At 43.8% G+C, this 20,308-nt stretch overlaps 1 protein-coding gene across 1 annotated transcript in view; it reads right to left on the bottom strand.

Annotated features, from left to right (window-relative positions):
* Positions 1-657: 657 nt before the first annotated feature.
* The window catches only part of LOC146858104 (gamma-crystallin-1-like), a 34,894-nt gene continuing 15,243 nt past the window's right edge, over positions 658-20,308 (bottom strand). The window contains exons 2-3 of the mRNA XM_085648862.1: positions 4,640-4,882; positions 658-1,006 (exon numbers count right to left, since the gene is read on the bottom strand). Coding sequence (XP_085504988.1) covers positions 734-1,006; positions 4,640-4,882 — 516 coding nt within the window. The 3' untranslated portion in view covers positions 658-733. The remainder of the gene's footprint in view (positions 1,007-4,639; positions 4,883-20,308) is intronic.

Here is a 20,308-nt window from a genome sequence, read left to right as displayed (position 1 = left end):
ATGGCCCTAAGAGTTTCCTGCTTAGACACATCAGACAACCCAGTTGAGTCACATGAGGAGAATGGGTGAAATGAAGGGTGCGTGTAGAATTTTAGGTGCTACATTACAGCTAATTGTGGAGTATACCCTGGTAAACAATCTTCAAATAGTTGACCAACTGCTGATGCTCCAAGCCGTTAGGGATTTTCAGGATGTCAGAAAATGGAGCTATTGGAAATATTTCAAAGAGGTTTACTGAAAGGAGGCAACTTTTCCAGAAGTGAAGCATTGGTTGTGGGAGTTGCACACATGAAAGGGCCTGTTTTGACTTGTTGGTGTGGTTGTTGAGAATACACTTGCTGGAAGTAGAAATGGTGTGGACAGAAGTCTTGTTGGGCTGCATCACCTGGACTCCAATGTACATGCAACTAATGTCTGAGTTGAAATTTTCAAAAACTGATGCTCCTCAGATGTTGAAGCACTCCACATTCGGCTGTTATGTGCAATGGTAGCAGAAACATTAACAGTCGTCGCGTCACAAGATGAAATAACATAATTATAAAATGAAATGCATTCAAATGCATATATCTTCTAAGCAGGCATATCTATAGAAAGGAATCAATGAATATTAATTTCTGATTTTTGGAAACTGAATTTGAGATGGCAGAGACAGGGTAATTAAACTATGAAACAAATATATTTCATATATGTTTTATATTCTTTCTGATAAAAAAGGGTTTACAGCGAAATTATTTTAGAAAAATCCCATTCTTCTGAAGGAGCCAATCCTAGGGCTCATGGCACCCCAGTCGCTGTATCGTTTGTACTCCCCAGGCCTCAGGTAGTACTGGCGTCCTCTGTAGTTGGGCTCCTCATAGAAGATCCAGTGACCGTCCTGCACATTACAGGAGTGTATGTCATTGAAGCGGAACCGATCAAATACATTTGGGCAGTCATCTGTGAAGTCCATCATCTGGCCTCCGAAGTCACCTCTCTCATATAGTCTGATCCTGAAGGTGCCCCGGTACTATGAGAGAAAAAATAGATATAAAGGAAAATGTAAATATTTGTTCTATTTATTTAATTTAAAGACAAAAGCATGTTTAAGAAAATGTACTTTCATCGCTATATATTCACAGTTGAGTTTTTCTTCACAAACAATTCACACCACCATGGACTACCAAAGGTGCTTACAAAAGAAAGGATTTACTATTTGATGACATATCATTTCTTATAATGTGTCTATGTATAGAAAGAATATTGGCAAAGCTAGAGATATTATTGAAATCTTCCATTATGGTGTAATTGCAGAAATCGGTATAGTAAATGAGCAGGCAACTACATGTCAGCATTGAATGTCTAAGTATAACTCTATGTTTCATTACTTATCATTAAAATGGATTAAAGTATAGTAATATATTAGTAGCCACCTCCCTATGACCCCATGGTCTCACCATGGGGTGCATATGAAGCCCCTCACATAGACCCTCTGCCGGTATACTCTACCAGCAGACAACAAAAACAATTTTAACCCAGCCGTTCTTGCCCCTGCCACAAAAGTAGTCCACTCATATAACAGACCATTTGGAATGAACAAACTAGAATAGTTCAGTAAATCCGGTATAAATCAAGCAAGATATAAAGTGCCACTCATACCGCCAAACAATTAATCAATAGAGAAACCACAGCACAAAATAATTTAAAGATATGTTGGGGATATACAACAAAATGACACATACTTTTTCTAGGCTAGCTAAAAATTCTCTTTCTGTGTCACATTCATTGATTTTAAATGATAACTGTCTTTGTAGATTAAAGCAAATAAAGCAAATCCCTGAGGATCAAAATTGATCTGTCAACATATGCAGGTACATCCAAAGTACCCCTTGTTGAAACCTTGGCTTAATGTCTTAATGTATTCGACCTCACTAAACAACAGCAAGCCCAAAGGCAAGTTAGGGATGAGCTAACAGATGCTCTAAATCTGCTTCAGTCATGCAGTCAATCTGCTACATCCTCCTTAGGGCTCTATGATCTCTTTACATGCTTCATGAACCCAGGCTTTCAGGCAGTAGTTCTTGTTGTTGCCTTAAAGAGTTCTAAACAAAGAAGCTGCAGGAATAAGGCATATTACGTTCCAAAGGCAATTGTTTCTCCTGGTTCTTATCCCAGATCCACCAAACACTAAAACAAGATTAGATTACGAGAGTCATTACTATTAATCATGCTTCAGATGAATATCACTTGTTGAACATCCACCGATCCTCCATTCATCTATTGGTGGAGGAATTCAGTATGCCAAACCCATCGACTGCAGGGCAAACTAACCAACAACAACCTATTACTGGTGCCCAATAAACAAGTGTGTGCACCACTAGTCAATTTCATTAAAAACAGACAACAAAAGCAAGAGAAGAAGAAAAGAAGATCACATCTAGGAGAAGGTCAGAAACCCCCCTGATAGAGGGAGATAACTATTACCGAAGTCAGAAACCATCAAAACTGTTTCACTTCCTTTACTAGTAACACATACTAAAACCTGTAGCAACTTGTTTTGCTTATTTTCAACTTTAGCGATGTCTGTACATCCATAACTCCCTCCATTTTCTTTATTATTTCCGTCCATCTTGAAAGTGATCGAATGCCATATAATCCTAATCTGAAAATGATTGACTAAATGCATGGGCTCATACCTATCCCATCCATCCCAAATCAATTCACCACACCCATGGCCCCATATCTCTAATAGAATAATATTGGTCGACAACATCTTCAAGCATTTGCTCCTTCCTTTCTCTGGTGTGACGTGTTATATGTTAATTGATTAAGTTATGTAAGAATAAACAAATATGACAGATAAAAAAAGTAACTTTATCACGTTTTGGTTTCTGATTTGTGTATTAGACATTTAGGCTAGATAACAATTAGATGTTGAAAACTTTGTGATTAGCCATTCTGTTATTAAGCTTTGAATGTGTTCACTGCTTTCTCCTTAGATTGGACAGATATAGAAACTTGTTTTGTTGATCACTGAATAGGTCTACAATCACTACATTGTTTGCACTAACTGAAGATTCGAAGCAATGCAATTTGACCTTCAAAGTTCACAAGTGTTCAACCAACATGGAAGTGCTTCTTATCTTGAACCAAGCCCAAAGGGCATGAGTACATTACACTGGTGAATATTTACTATTTTGTTATGAATTGGACTTTATGGGACTCATTTATGAGGTTTTGATGCAGGGCAGAGCCGCAAGGAAACTTGCTGCGCTGCTCTGCATCAAAAGAAAAGGGCAGAAATGCAGTGTATCTTTGAGATTTGGCGCATTCTTGTCCTTTTCCCTCATGCTGGTGCACAATGGGCTGCCATGTGCCACGTAAAGCCACCCTACTGGGCCTTGTAAATATGACCCCTTTCACACATTACTGTGTGTGAAGGGGCATTTCATGGGTGTTGCTGTGGGATGGAATCTTTACACATTCCCAGATTTACAAGGATTCGTAAACCTGGGAATGCATCAGATTCCCACACCTCCCCAGGGGAAGCTGATGAGGAGGCGCGACAAGGAGAAATCCCTTTATTTCTCCTGGATTTTCCTTTTTCTGCAACATACATAGAAAGAGGAAAACATCTCTTGTGATCGTTTTTGTGCAGGAATGTGTCCCTTCTTTTGACGCAGGGCAGCGCAGCAAGATTCCTTGCGGTGCTGCCCTGCGCCAAAACCTCCTAAATTAGGCCCATTGTATCTCACATTTCATGCAGAATGATGTTTTACTGATTTCTAGTTCTTGCAGAGTTCTTAAAATATAAGTACAAGATGCAATCATCAGAATTTTGTGAAGGGTTAGCTAAAGGCCCTTATATCCTTGAAGTACTTCAGCGGACCTAACAGTAACTTGTTTTCTTATTCAGCACTTTTGAAGTGCACAGTAATGGCAGATGCTACAATAAACCAATGGTTCTCCATTCACTCCACTCAAAAAGAAGCGAGACTGAGTTATCTTTATGAGCATTTGAACGTGTACCTAAATAACACCACAGATTTCAGAGTCAAGCATTAAATGAGCTGTCTAGACCCTGAGTACAAGTCTTTCTAAATTCCATTCAGGGATTTGGGCCATCAAGAATAACTGATACGGCCAAAATCTCTGTATGGATTCCTGCAATTTGAATTTAAACTCTTCAGAATCAGAAATAACTGAACTAGAATTATGGGCCAGACGTCTGCACGGTATTTTCGATTCTGGGAAGTTTTACACATCCATTTATCACCTGCTTTGAGTAGGTAGTAGATAATTGTAGGAGTCCTGTGGGGCCTAGCGGAGGTGGTCAGGAAGGTGATGGAGGGAATGGAGAGATGTTGCCTGCTAGGGGGAAGCTTTACATGCTTCCCTGTGCCTTAGTTGGGGGTAGGATGGCACTGGGCAGACGTGTCTGGTCTGCAATGCATCATGTTTGCTTTTCGATTTTACATTCTGGATTTTTCAGCTGATATAATTGTGCAGAGTGGAATTCCACACATGAAATCAGCTCCACACAACTCAATGACATGCAAGTCTAACAGGCTTTAATCATATTCACAAAGGTAACACTTTCAAATAAATTACAATGTGCTACAAAAAAGCACTATTTGTGGAAAAAAAATAAAATGGAACTTACTTCTGGGATTCTACGGCAGGACCTGATAGTGTCATTGAAACCCATCCATTGCTGATAATTGGGGTACTCCCCCCTTCTCAGGTAATACTGGTGTCCCTTGTAGTTGGGGTTCTCGTACAGCATCCAGTTTCCATTTTCCACCCGAAGAGAGTTGCAGCGGCTAATGAAGGAGTGCAAGTCAGCACAATCGGAGCTGCAGTTATAGGAATGGCCGTCATAGTTTCTCTCCTCGTAGAATGTAATCTGTAATAAGAACAGGTTTTAAAATAAAGCCTGATTTACCGTACTGTAATATGATGTGTCAAGTGATTAGTCAGTCTCAGAATACAAACTTTTGTAAAAGTTTTAATAAATGTGAGAAACCAGGACTTTTTGCAGTGTTGCCCCACTTTTTGCCCCCATTTATGACTACTAGATGAATCTGATTGTGCCCTGGGCTCTGCTAACCAGACCATAGGCATGGGCTCTGATTAAAAGTACATGGCAATTAGGTGTAATTACAGTTAGTACTAACAACCTACCTAGCCCCTTGTATATGGTAGTGCATGTAGGTTTAGATTCCCAGCCGATTTAATGTACTTAAGTGCGCACTGCTGTGTTGCCTGCTGTCATTTTATAGGCAACCCTGATTTTCAAGCTGCTTTTAAAATTTAATTAAAAATTTAACTTTGGAATTAAATGGTGTTCCAAAGTCTTAAACTAGCTAACTGTGACATATAGGCCAACTCTAGGTGACCCCAAGGTTAAGGTGCCATGTGAAAATAAGTAGGGTCATTGTCAAGATGTTTTATTTGATCTGGTGAGGGAAAAACTGCCAATTTCATTTTTCCCAAATGCAGCACATTGGCTCCATAGGGTAACATGGTAATACTTTAGCAAAGTATAACTATTGATAGGAGTGAGCTAATATATACTTCAAAGTATTAAAATGATAGTAATAATAAATTCAACAACTTTCCAATGTTATATTTATTAAAACTGTCACAGAAAAAATGTTATCAAACTTTCTTTTCTGATGAACCAAAATCTAACCTTTCAACAGCCTCCCCTGATTGCCCAGACTTTGATAGGCTGAGCCAAACCGCTCTGATAAGGTGTGAAGCGGCCTACATAGACACAAAGGACATCTGGTGGGAGGAGAACTGCAGATGCAGAGCAAATGGCAGGATGGGAGTGGAGAAGCCAAACTAGCCTTCAAAAAGGGAACAACAGCTGAGGAGGACACAGGCTCACCCCCACATCCTGTACCCCCAGCCAGAAAGGAGCAGATGGGTGGAAAGGGGAGTGTTAGGGAAAATTAGCCACACTCGTGGGATGGCCTAGCCAGATTTTAGACTCCCGGAGAGAGTTTCTCCATTTTGGATTTTAAAGGAATAGTGTTTTCAGGGACAAGAACATTCTACACTTTGGAGGGAATTGTCATACATGAGGGTGGTACCCTGCACCCTGTTGGTCAGGGTGTACCCCTGCTTGTCACCCAAGAACACTGGATAAATATGGAAGAGTTGCCTAGCAACTCAGATCCCTGCCTTGAAACTACAAGAAGAAGGAGGTCTGCACTGCTGGACCTTTGTACTGCACAAGAGAAGACTGCATTCATAAGTAAGGCACCTGCTGCACACTTTGGTTTTCAGCCCAAAAAGGATTTTGCCTTGCTCTGAAAGCTAAAAGAATGGACGTCCTAAAAGCAACAGGTTAAAAGAGCTCCGCCTGCATCATCGCAACCAAGAAGATCCCAACTGGACAGCGTTCAGTGGACTTTTAAGGATTTGGCCAGGTGCATTGTGGGTGGTGTGGTCCCATATTCCCTGGGAGCAACTCAGAGAACTGGAACCACAGAGTGGTGTTGTGGCCCTCAAAGACCCAAAAGAAACATCTGGAGAAGAAGGACTGCCCTGCTGTACCCTTGAACGGCACACAAGAGGATTGCACTCATAAGGACTGCACCTGCTGCACTCACATGGCTTCACAACAAAAGGACTTTTCTTCTCTTAAAGGATAAGGAGTTGACTCCCTGATCAGCAACAGGTAGAGTGCGGGTAGGGCTAACTGCAACATCAACAATGATGAAAGCTCCAGCTGAAAAGCTTCACCTGGATTTTAATTGGATTGACCAGGTGCATAGTGGACGTTATAGTACCAGACCCCAAGAAGACCTTCTGAACCATTTGCTGGTTCTGTAGACCATTTACCTGCTTCAAGAAACACTTCCGGAAGTAAGTGTAAAAGTGTTACATCGTGGGTGTCCTGAACTCTTGACTTTGTCCCGGTCCAGCTTGATCTTTTTTAACCCTTTGAGCACTATTTGCTTCTTAGCCCTAGTTTTACTTTTAATCTCTAGAAATCCATATCTCCAGTTCCCTACATTAGACTTTCGTCAGTGTGGTGTCATTTTAATTCTAAAAATATGTCCTATGTTTATAAACTGGTGTTGAGTTTTTAGTGTGTGTTGTGTCTTACTTAATTAATGTATTAGTGCTTTAAATGCATTATACACCTGTCTCCTAAGCTAAGCCTGCCTTCTTGCATCCAGCTACCAAGGGTTGAGTAAGAGGAGAATTTACTAAGACCTTGACTGGACCTTATATTGTGATTGTGGCCTTGTTAGAAGTAGTAGGTACCTACCTACACCTACTAATAAACCACCATCCAACAGAAGGGTTACTAATCAATAACCTAAATGCTGACATCATTCTGTACCGGTGTCACAAAGCAAATTACACCTAAGTGGAGTCTTTTTATGTGAACCCTAACCTGTGTTATTATTTATTAATCTATATGTACTACAAAATAAGCCACAAGCATACTCAAGCACTTAACTTACTAGAATAAAGCGAGAGGGGCAGGCTAACTTCTAGGAGTGTAACACAGACCCCTGCAGCCTCTCCAGCGCTGTGGGGACCCCAGGGTCTTCATGAGGCTACCATTCAGCCCATGGCTAATTAATATCTTTGAGATATGGGAGACTCATGCTGATGTTACAATCCCACACGGTACCCCTGGAGGAAACCACACCGACAGGCATCCAAAAAGAATCCCCATAATACCTCCTGCATCCTTGCGCAACAGTGTGAAGGGGATCTCTGGGATTCCCTAATGCCAGTGGGTGCTGTGGCAAAGTTGTAGTTGTTGGAATCATGATCCATTGTGTGCACAAGCAGCCCCTGGCAAAAAGGGTACAGTGAGGATTACTTTTTCAATGCAAAGCATACTTCATTCTTTGCATCACCATAGCTTCTTGTACTTGTGAAAGAATCTGGGAAATAGTCCAAGGGCTCTTAAAAAATTCAGTAAGCACCTGGGTCTTGAAGAGGTCAAGTCAGAGTGCTACTGTAAGCTCTAAGTTAGCAGGTACCACTACCTTCATCGCCATGGACATACTTCCATCTGATTGTTGGTAACCTTGCTTCTACCTTATTGTGTATCAACTAGTTTAACAGGGAATCATGACTTCAGGTCTACCAGTGAAGCCTGACTGCTGCAGTTTAAACTGGAAGTCCAACTTGTCAAAATAACCCTTTTGGACAGAGAAAAAACGTTCTTTTAACAATTAATGTTACCATAGGTAGGCCTTGAGGTCCACAAGGAATGGTGCATGATTATTTTTAAAAAGTGGGCCATAAAGAAATGTATTGGTACAGTGTCTCCACAGTGACAAGGTCCCAAAAGCTACTTTTACTGTGGAAGGTTCTGGCTATCCTATAAGAAAACCTAGAATACAGATTAAAATATTAATTCTGTCATCTTGGACTGACTAGAAAATGTGTTTAACAACTATTTTTAATATTTATCAAAAGCCCAATTCAATGGCAATGTTCGATCTTTAATAAATATTTAGAAATAATAGATTTTAGAAGGTTATGTTTTCTCGACCTGGAGGTTGATTTAAATTAGCTCTTCAGCAGCTGCCTAGCTATTACTTGACCATAATAACGTGTGAAAACTGTTGCAGAGCAGAGACAGCGACCTGGGTGTGGAGGGATTCTTTCCTCTTGCAGGAAGACCAGTTAGGGTGGATCCAGGAACTTCATTAACTAGAAAGAGGCCTATCCTTTCACAAGTAAATTTAAGGTGAGATCTGGAAAAGGCAACCCTTTGTTCTTCCTACCAGGCTGGCGCTAAACCCAGTGGGAGGGGAGCTACCCCCAGAGCTGTTTTTGTCAGTGACCACAGAGGAATAGATTGCTCATTTCCCTGGCCACCCCTAGGTGGGTACACAGGCTCTGCACATGGATGGAGGGGCTACTCCATTTTTAGATCTGTTGTTAACCAAGACTGTTTGATTTTACAAAAATGATATGTATAATATACTTACTTAAACAGGCTTTCAGATACTTCTCTTCATCCATTGGTCTGTTGTCCTGTCACTCACATTTTGCTTCCACCCACTACAGTATACATCATGGGTCAATGGGCCAGCCTACTTCAGCAACTGGTTAACTTCACTTCGAGTAACTACATTTTGCTCCCTCTCAATGAACACATCCACACTTAAGGTAATTCTCTTAACCCCTTCCCTGCTCATGACGGAACCACTCCGTTATGAGCCACGGGCGCCGTGTGCTCATAACGGAGTGGTTCCGTCATGCTGCGGCCGTTGGCGGCCGCTCCGCCCACGCGGCACTGATTCCCCGCCTGTGCGGGCGATCAATGCAAGTGGGCGGAGTCGTGACGGAACCACTCCGTCATGAGCACAGCGCGCCCGTGGCTCGTGACGGAGTGGTTCCATCACGAGCATGGCGGCGCCGCAAACACCCCAAACCCCCCCAGCGCCGCGGCGGAATTCGTGCCGCGGCGAAGGGGTTAATTGCCAGGGTTTTTGTTGTTTTTACTTTATAATTACTTTAGTGCTGCCTTTGTTTTTAGAGCCAGAGATGAAAACAGGCCACATTGTATCTTTCTTTATCAGTTTCTGTCTCCTGCTAATGTTGCTGTAATTTCCTTTTGGAGAGTCCTTTGTTTATGTTACTGTGGGCATTTCTCAGAATGATAGATTGTGTCAATTTGAAACTGTTCAGTGTTATCCTTTTCTTACTATGCATGCAGCACACAAACCAAAAGCTTCAATATTATATATGTGAATTCATAAGCGTACAATATTTCATGACACATTTACTCTGAACTGAGTCTCACCAATGATTCTTTAATAAACTTTTCCCAGGAATAAGATTATTCTTTATTGTCTTTAATATGCAGCAACTGTTTGTCCCTCTTTCCTTCCTTCTTTCTTTCCTTCCTTTCTCATTCTTTGTTTGTTTGTTTCCTTCTTTTTTAATTTGTTCTCTCTTACATTCTTTCTTTCTTTTTTATTTATTTCCTGCCATCCTTCTTTTTCCCTTTTTCCTTCCTTCTTTCTTTTGTTCCATCCTTCTATCTCACTTTCTTTTTTCATTCCCTCTTTCTTTCTTACTTTTTTCTCTCACCTATCTTCTCTCTGTTTCTTTCTTTCTTTCTCTTTCTTTCTTTCTCTTTCTTTCTTTCTTTCTTTCTTTCTTTCTTTCTTTCTTTCTTTCTTTCTTTCTTTCTTTCTTTCTTTCTTTCTTTCTTTCATCAGTCATGCTGTGTGCCTTGTGCACCCTCATTTTTTGCTGACTGGTACTGGTGGTAACTGACTCTGACTGTCCCTGGCCTCTGCCTAACCAGGCCCAGGGCCAGTGCTATGTTGAAAACACTGGAAAACACACACATTAATCAGGGTACACTAAGTGCATGATACACCTATACTTGGCATTACCTACCCTATAAGTCCCTAGTAGATAATAGGGAAGGGGATTAAAACTATCTTTAAGTCCCTAGTATATATTAGGGCATGGCATTTTAGAGGCCAGCAGCCTTTGTTGCACTTGCATGCCTGCACTGCTGAGAGCCCGAGGTCATTTTAAAAGCAGCACTGTGTGGCAGCACTGCTTTTAAATGTAAATGCTTTTAAATTTAAATTGTGCCCAAACTCGACTTTAGTGGTAGGGGCAGTTAAAGAGTGATAAACTACAATAATTTGGCCTTTTAAGTACCCTTTGGGTCTCCCCTATGTGTCCCAGGGGTGGGGGGGGGGGGTCATGTATTATAAGGAGGGTCCTTTAAAAAGATGTTTTATATGCCCTGGGAATAGAGACATTGCACATTTCACTTTCCCCGTTGGTGTAAAGGGGACCCCAAAACTGACTTTGGTGCTAGGAACACTGTGGAGTATTTGTGCATATTCAGGACCCCTAAATTCTCCTCTAGGTGTCCAAGGGGTTGGGGGTCATTTAACTATAAGCAAGAGCTTTATAGCAATGTTTTATATGCCTTGATGATGGAGGAATTGTACATTCCAGTTTCTCCATTGTCAATGCCTAGCCCCCTAGGATAACATGTCAATAGTTTATGAATGCAAAAATGTTGCTAGGAATAAAATAAACACCATTCAAGGACTTAGGAGAATTGTATTGATAAATACAACAATATGCCATTGTTGGATCTATGCTAAAGTATGCAGAAGAGAAGTTATAAGAATTTCTTTTCTGTAAGCCAAAATTCAGCCTTCCTGTGGTCTTCCCTGATTGGCCAGAGATAACAGGATTAGCCAGGATGCTTTAATGAAGTGATAAGTGGCTCACCCAGGGATGGGCTATCTGTTGGAGAGAGTTCTGCTACACAGGAATGCCAGAACAGGCGGGAGGGGTCATAAAACATGAAGCTTCAAAGAAAGAATAGGACAGGCAGGATATGCCAGGTCCATCTACTCACATCCCCTATCACCCAGTCAGATAGCAGGCCTAAGGCAGCAATCTTCAGATGTTAGGGGGAGGATAGCTATGGAAATGAGTCATACTCTTGGTTGGTTTAACTAGTTCTTACTCCTCTGCTGAGATTTCACCCATACTGAATTTTGGAGGAATATTGCTTTCTGGGAGAAGAATATGCCACACTTTGGAGGAAGTGGTCATGCTCTGGTGTGTTGCCTTGCACCTTATGGAACAGTAGTGCTGTTCTGCTTGACCCCAGAGAACACTGAATACATATGTGAGAGGAGCAGAAGAGCCTCTCAGATCTGCTGCTTGAAACTGAGATAAAAAGAAGGTTTGCCAAGCTGGAAATTTCATTTGCACCATCATGTCCTGCATTCTGACTGGATGCGCCTGCTCCATTATCTGGAACTACAGCCCTGTGGATGTACCTTGCTTCAAAATAACTAAAGAGTACACTCCCTGCAAGCTCCAGGTTAACAGAGCTCACCTGGAACATCATCACGAAGATCCCCCTACCTGGAGTACATCCTGTGGATTTGTAAGGGTTTTATCCAGATGCATTGTGGAAATTGTGGTTCCAAACTTTCAAGGACCATCTTGGAGCTTCCAGACCCTTAGATTGTGTTTTGGACACTTTTGACCCTAAAGCGGAAATTCAAGAAGAAGTTCTGTGACTTTGGAGATGATTGGAGCAACTTTGGAAAAAAGCTCCAAAAGGGGACTGACTCAACTGTGAGATCCAAGCTGGCCACCTTCAACTGCGAGTTGGCCTGACCTGCTGGCTCGTCCCGCTAAAAACCTCAGGAGGTCTGACTTCCACAGTCTGGCCGAGAGCTCCCTGAATGGCAAGCCAGCTAACCCTCACCGAATCAGAACTGGTGAAGCACATCGAGGGACCTTGGCAGAAAAAGTTCTAAGTCCAAAGGTAACATTTTGAACGAGGTCTACTGCGAGGGGTACCCGAGCAAGGCTTCATTACTTTTGGCCTGAAACTTTTACTTTGTCCTGGTTAAGCACGACCAGATGTTCCACAGTGGCACTATAGGTTTCTAAGCACTATAAAGTGATAATTTCTTTCAAAATTCATATCTCTGGTTCCATACATTGGATTGTTGTCGTTTTGGTGTCATTTTAAAGATAGAAATCTTTCATATCCTTACACGTTGGCGTTAGATTTTTATTGTGTGTTGCGTCTTAATTATTTACTAAATTGATGTTTTTTAATGCTTTACATACCTGTCTCCTAAGTTAAGCCTGCCTGCTCGCAGCCAAGCTACCCAGGGTTGAGCATGGGAATAGTTTTTTGAGACCTACTCTGAGCCCTATACTGTGTTAGGGGCCTTATTGTCAGTGGTAAATGCATATTTACCACTACTAATAAACCACTTTCCAACACTTACTTACTTTGTTTGTTTGTTAGTTTGTTTCTCTCTTTCTTTCTTTCTTTCTTTCTTTCTTTCTTTCTTTCTTTCTTTCTTTCTTTCTTTCTTTCTTTCTTTCTTTCTTTCTTTCTTTCCTTTTTCTTTGCTCTTTTCTTTCATTCATTCCTTTTTTCCTTCTTGCATGCCTTCTTTCCTGCTTTTCTTCCTTCATTGCTAAAAAAATGACTGAAAGTGGCAGACATTTTGGTGTTTGCCAATTCTTGTTGATTTTGGTAGTAAGGTGCACTGTGGGAATGTTTACAGTATGGCAAACAAGAAATTCTGCAAACCTTTACCCGTTGTTTAGGGAAGAACAAAGAGTCAACAAAAAACTCACTTTAACTTTAAGGACTAAAACACCTCCAATCCCATCAGAAAACAACAAATAACCAACAGAAGGTGTGAAGTCCGTTGAGAACGGAATAGGCAACCAATAAATGCTATGAGAAAGTGCATGAGATCCTACAGGTAGTCGGGACACCACCTAACAGGAGGTGAGAGTCCATCAGCCCACCCTTACTGGCGGAGCATCGTCATTTGGAACTCTAAGGAATCACGATCTGCGCCCACACTTGCGGATCGCCAGGGGCTCCGCTAGGCGCATAGGTCAGTGATTCCTGAAGGAGAACACTCCTGCCAGGGTATATACCTCAGACCTGGGGACTCAAGGAATGTGCAGTGCTCATGTGTAAAGTGAAGTTAAAAATGAATACTTGGTCAAAAAATCTGTTTATTAAGAATTAACCAAGTTTCATATCTAAAAGAGCCTATAGTCTTTTCAGAAAAATATATAGACTAATCTCTGGCTCAGTTATGGTGTGGTCGACATGTTTCAGCCGTAGTGGTCAAATCGAACCGGCTTTCTTCAGGACCCAAAAATATATACTAAGATGCTACTGCTCCAAAAACACGTGATTTGTGAAAAGCAAAAGACATGCAATCAAAAAAATGTGAACATTGGATAAGATAGTGGCAATAGCCACCCTACCAGACATATAGTCTCGTGTTTGAGCGCAAGAACAATGTCTTCTTTCCCAGCCTTATGTGGGAGAACTGCCTCACCTCACCCGGCTGACTGCTCGGAGAAGGAGGCACCGCTCTGTCCGTCGATACCTCAGACTTACCAACGAGCCGTCTGGGAGGACAAAAAGTCACCTCCATCCACTTGCTGGCGCCAACTATAAATGTATTACCCCATGGCACCCCCCTCAGAACACTCTCTCGACATGTGGAAGAAGAGTAGCACAGCTACACCTGCTGTTTGAGAACCATGAGGAGACTTGAAGGGCTGTACCTAGGACAAAGAAGTGGATGCCAAAGGTCAGTAGCCTGATTTCCTGTGTGGCTGCAGGGACACAACAAGATGAAATAGGGCTTTTACCTGAAGTGCCCAGCTGACCAGTAGCAAGTGACCTGGACTTGACCCTGCTAGTGGCCTCTGCTGAAGTAAGTCATGACCCCCAATTGCTGTTCATGATGTCATGGGCTCTTGGCTGTGTCTAAACGGTCATCTCTTATTAGCTCTGAAAATTTGTGACTATGAAAATTCTTTCAGATCTCCAGAGGACTAAGACCAAACAGCTCAGCCTATCTGTCCAAGGTGAAACTTCACTGGGCTGAGAAACAGTTTTCTCCCATTTGGAGCTTCTCCACAGCAGCAAATCAATTTCACCATGCTCTAGGTGAGAAGGTATACAACCTCTTGGAACTTATCATCAGATGCAGGCTTCAGCCTTTTCCTGCTGGGGGATTCTGAGCTCCAAAAAGAGACTATATCCGAGCATGTAAATCCTGACTTGGAGATGGTGCCAAAAGTATCCATCTGCCACAAGGACTTTCATGGGTCCAAAATCTGAATTTTTCATCTCAAAGCATTTTCCGCCAAAACCAGCAGCTTTAGCGGGATCTAGTTGTACAGTTATCTGACTTCAAAAGGACTTTCTTGGATACAGTCTGTGATCTTGCCCCACTGGAGGATTACAACTTCCATTTTAGAGACTTACGGCCTGATTTATCTTTGGACAGAAAGCCAGTCCGCGACCTAATGGAGGGGCCTGCTGACATTTCTAACATTGGCAAGAATCGCTGTCATGTTAATTCCTGTCAATGCATCGTAACTTTGCTGTATGGCACTGTCACATGACGCAGCCGCACTGCAGACTTACCAAGCATTTTCTATTATGTTATGTCCTATGTCAGTTATCTTTGGAATATGTAATGAAGATAAAAGGATACACTGAACAAAATATTTGGGGGAAATTTAAATAATATGTTGTTCCAAAGTCTCATATTTGTGTATGTGATCACTAGGAGATGTTTGATTTTCAGTATGTATATGTTAATGTGATGTACTGTTCTTTATGTTTTCTGGACAATGGAGAAATATGAAAAGATATATATATATATGTACGTGTATTAATATATGAGAAATAATATATTTAAAACATAATTTAATGTTTGTGCTGTGTCAGTGGTTTTAAGATATCATTTTCTTGAAGGATTTGTGTTATTTGAGTCAGACTTTTCCCACATCGTGGAGGGATCACTTATTGGCCCTTTGAGTATTTAATGTTTAATAAAAATATATTATTTACAATTGCCCTTGACGAGATTTACTTCACCTGACAGGAATATTTGTAGCTCATAAATCTAAATTAGGAGGACAAAGACATAGCCAAACCTACAGTGGCCCTCACTCCATCGAGCCTTCAGAGAGGTTTGACCCCGGTGGAGACAGAGTAGTCTCTGCTGTCATCATACTATGGTCTACCCGCATTTAAATCGGTCGGGAAGACCATAATCTTAGTGGAGAGGCAACTCCATCGCCATTGCAAGGGAGTTCCTTCTCCGCAAATAAATCAGGCCCTTAGTCCCACTGTGAAATCTCCAACCACGACAGACCTGCTTGGTGTTTCTGACCCACACTGAAGACTAACATTGGCGCTTAGTGCTTTTTACTGCTATTTTTCCTTAATCTTCCAAAGTTCATATCTCTGGTTCCTCTTTTTGGATTTTTGTCGTTTTGTGTTGTTACTCTATGTTTCAAAATTGGAGCGAAATGTTTACTGTGTTGTGCTTTTGACTTTGAACTCTTTTTGTATTTTCAAATGATGCACACAATCTCTTTAAGTTAAGTCTGTCTGCTCTGTGCCATAGCTACAAGGGGTTGAACTCAGGTTTAAATTCCTGAAATCTTTGACTAGACCTAACAGGTTAGTGACTTTATTACTGGCGGTGAACCTCCATCCACCCAAATTAATTATCCACTTTCTTACATCAGCTGATTTGAGGGGAAAGTAAATAGATGATCGAGTTCTCAGTGAATTTGGAAATAGGAGTAGTGCCAACGTTACTTTACCTAAAGAAAGCTTCTGACGAAAGGCAGACTGCCCCAGATGTTCACATTATTTGAATGGAACCTTTACATTGCACTGCTGATATCTGTTCTCTCTGTTTGAATCCGAAATGTGTACCTTTATTCATGGGACTGAGTATTTCTTTTTGTTATAGCCATTGGAAGTTATTGCTCAAGACACTGAACTCAAAACACTGCTCTGGTAGGAAAGCTGTGAAAATATGTTTCGTTTTTCAAGGTTCTTATTTACAAACCCTTTGCGCCACCCGTACGTCACTTTCTTCCATATTAAAAGTGGCTCACCGGCGGTGCAAGGGGCTTGCAAACAAGCCCCACAGTTTTGAATCCGGTGCCTGCAGAGGTATAGAACCATCTTCTCCATAGGCCTCTTCAGGTTCGATGGAGTCAGTGAACTGGAGGTGATGTTCCAGCATCACCAGCTGCCATGTTATGTTATGTTTCCATCATTTGGGAAGCCCAAAGTGACTCACTCCCGACGGAGTATCTGGGTGCTGGGCAGACAAAAGCAGAGAAAGAAGCAACTTAGCAGAGGTTTTCAGCATTTTTTGGAAGCTTCAAAAATCAGAACAAAAGCAAATGTGGTGTGGAAGACTGTTCCAGGGGTTGGGGCCAGAGAGGAAAAGGAGAGACCCCGTGCCTTGAGGTTCTAATACAGTGAGGCCTTAAGAAGGCTTTGTCCATGAATCTCACATTTCTAGTGGGGTGATATCAAGAGAGCCTGGCTCAGACGTAGGGCGGGCCTGCTTGTTTCCCAAACAATTATTCGCCCCCAAGGCATTTTAGCATAACTTTGAATTTTAACTTTTGCAACTAGCTGCAGTTTTAATTTGCTGTATTTGTTGTAATGATTTAAATAACCAAGGTTGACTTGACAACGTTTTGTCAATATTCTCCCATCGGACTGAAGTCTACTCCAATTTGATTTTCCAATTAGTTAGGCTCAGTGATCCGGGCTTTGCAATCCACTCCTCTTTGATTTGATTGCTATCTTTTTAAGCGCACTAATGCCCTGAGGCGTCTTGGCGCTGCTCTCTGACTTTGGGAGGATAGGGTCACTCTGATGATTAAAAGAGCCAGGCTTTGACAGATTTCCAGAAGGAAAGTAGGTCTGGGCAGTTCTTCAGTTTCAAAGGGAAAGAATTCCACAACTTTGCCATGCCTGTAAAGATGCTTCTAGCACCCCAGGATGCACGTTTCATCCTGGGCAGCACTGAAAGCTTAACATCAGCATATCTAAGTGCACTAGATGGAAATATCCAGATAAGTCATTTCTTCCGGTAGGTTGGAACAATATTATGCAGTGCTTTATAAGCAATGCATAGAGATTTAAAATCAACTCATTTTTTAACTGCCAGCCAGTGCAGTTTAACCAGGGAAATGAACACAGATTGATGTTTTGGAATTCCTAACAAAAGCCTAGCTGGTGCATTTTGAAGCATCTGAAATTTGTGAAGAAATCTCTTCTGAATGCCCATGAATAGGTCATTTCCATAATCCAATTTAGATAGTGTTAAAGCAGCCACAACCATCTTTGGAAGATTAAGTGGACTAAAAGGGATGATTTTCCTGATAATCCTTAAAGGAAAAGAATACAGAAGAGACAAGAGCATTAATCTGATCTTCATAGTTAAGTGTATTATCAAAGACAATCCCCACGCTTGTTTGGGCCAGAGGAGGCCCCCGCACTTACAGGCAGCACTGCTCCTGCTTCACCATCACCATCGCTGGGGTGGGAATCGGTCCCCCGACTCAACGTGCTCCACGGCAAAGGCGGGGCCACGCACCTGATGCCACAAAGACGCCAGAATACTCCCACAGTGCGGTACGCTTGTTTGGGCCAGAGGAGCCCCCGCACTTACAGGCAGCACTGCTCCTGCTTCACCATCACCCTCGCTGGGGTGAGACTCGGTCCCCCGACTCAACGTGCTCCACAGCAAAGGCGGAGCCACGCACCTGATGCCACAAAGACGCCAGAATACTCCCACAGTGCGGTATGCTTGTTTGGGCCAGAGGAGCCCACGCACTTACCAGCAGCACTGCTCCTGCTTCACCCTCGCCATCGTTGGGGTGGGACTCGGTACCCCAGCTCAAAGTGCTCCACAGCAAAGGCGGGGCCATGCACCTGATGCCACAAAGACGCCAGAATACTCCCACAGTGCGGTATGCTTGTTTGGGCCAGAGGAGCCCACGCACTTACCAGCAGCACTGCTCCTGCTTCACCCTTGCCATCGTTGGGGTGGGACTCGGTACCCCAGCTCAAAGTGCTCCACGGCAGGGGTGGGCCATGCACCTGATGCCACAAAGGCACTGGAACATTCCTGCACTGCAGGATGCTTGTTTGGGCCAGAGGAGGCCCCTGCACTTACAGGCAGCACTGCTCCTGCTTCACCATCACCATCGTTGGGGTGGGAATCGGTCCCCCGACTCAACGTGCTCCACGGCAAAGGCAGAGCCACGCACCTGATGCCACAAAGACGCCAGAATACTGCCACAGTGCGGTACGTTTGTTTGGGCCAGAGGAGCCCCCGCACTTACAGGCAGCACTGCTCCTGCTTCACCATCACCATCGCTGGGGTGGGACTCGGTCCCCCGACTCAACGTGCTCCACGGCAAAGGCGGAGCCACGCACCTGATGCCACAAAGACGCCAGAATGCCGCTGCCCGCGTCCCAAGCAGTGGGACATCAGCAGGGCAGCATTTTAGTGGCCGCCCGTCGGAGCTTCCCCCCCCTTGCTGCCTCGCGCGCGAGGCCTACGCCCACTAGGGTTATGACCCCCTATAGTGTCGAGCTGGAGGCGGGCCGTTGGGGGCGGGGGGGGCGCGGCTTGCCCCCCTACTTAGGGGGCCCTCTCGCCCAGTTCCTCCTCTGTTTCCTGCGCGCCGCTCCTGCCTGGACACGCGTTTTTCCTGCGCCGCATCGCGATCGGGACACGATGTCCAGTCATGCCGGGGGTCGTCGCCACGCTGTCTTTGTCCGTCGGGGTTATTAAGGTGAGCCAGGGTGTTAATGTGTCGTCCCTGTCTCTTGCCCGGAGTACCTCCGGCGGTTGTGGTTTTAGGCTCTACCGGGTATTAGCCATTGGTGGCTTGGTGTGAGAGTCCCCGGTGGTGACCCCCGAGGTTATGGGGTGTCCGTGAACCTTTCAGGCGGTTTGAGTGCACGTCCGGCGGGGCGGGGGGACAAAGAGGCGCAGGTCGTAAAGACTGGCGGTGGATCAGGCTCGTTACTTGCAGCCAGCATTCGCGCCGCGTTCTGAAAGCGTCTGTATGCTTTCCTCGGTTCAGAAAGTGTCCCTGTGCTGGAAGAAGGGGTGTTTTCAGTCCGCTAATTGGTGAACGCCACACTTTCGTTTGTAGAAGTGACTGGCACGCGAGAACGTACTGTTCCACATTCGCAGGGCGGCCAAGAATGAGGGTTGGGCACGGACGCTCGGGTCGGGTAATCATGGTGGACAGCAGGGCTCTGCTCAGCCCTACTAGGGACGGGAAGCAGAGGGACGGGTTCGAAGCTGCGGCGGGACCGCGTCCAAAGTAGACTGTATGTTAATTCACCATCGTCTTTTCATCGTATTTCTATCTGATGACGGGAAGGTGTGCGGCGCCGCAGCTCTGGCGGCTGACTCCAGCAGCTGGGGATCTCGGTTCGTCCGCGGGGCCGGCGGCAGATTTACCCAATTCTTAGTGTTCGTATCCCCTGGAGCTCGGATTCGCAGGTCTCTGAGGCGGGATTAGCAGCAGGAGGACTCCCCGGCCTCGCTCGCCACTGCCTGCCATGGTCCCGCCGCGCACAGCAGGCTGTCCCTTCCTCTCCTGGCCGCGTTTCCACTCCTTTCCCTGTTCTGGACCGCACACAACCGGCTTCACGCCTCTCTGTTGCTGTATTGTAGCATTTATGTAGCGCTTCATGTTCCATTGTGAGGCGTCGAAGCGCATGATCACACAAGTAGTACAACACACAGACAGGGTTTACATAGCTGGAAGGGTGTTTGCTGAATCCTTTGTTATGAACCTTTGTGGGTGCGCTTTGAAGTAGCCCGCTAGTGACGAGTGAGGTGCTGTGATCTTGGTGTGTAGCGCCTACCTGTGTTACGGAGGAAAGAAGTGCTAGAGTCAGGCGCGCAAAGGTGTAATTGTAGTTAGC

Source organism: Triturus cristatus, chromosome 3_2, assembly GCF_964204655.1.
Source record: "Triturus cristatus chromosome 3_2, aTriCri1.1, whole genome shotgun sequence".
NCBI classification, from domain to species: domain Eukaryota; kingdom Metazoa; phylum Chordata; class Amphibia; order Caudata; family Salamandridae; genus Triturus; species Triturus cristatus.
The sequence above is the reverse complement of the archived record's forward strand: the minus strand, read 5'-3'. Positions and strand labels throughout refer to the sequence as shown.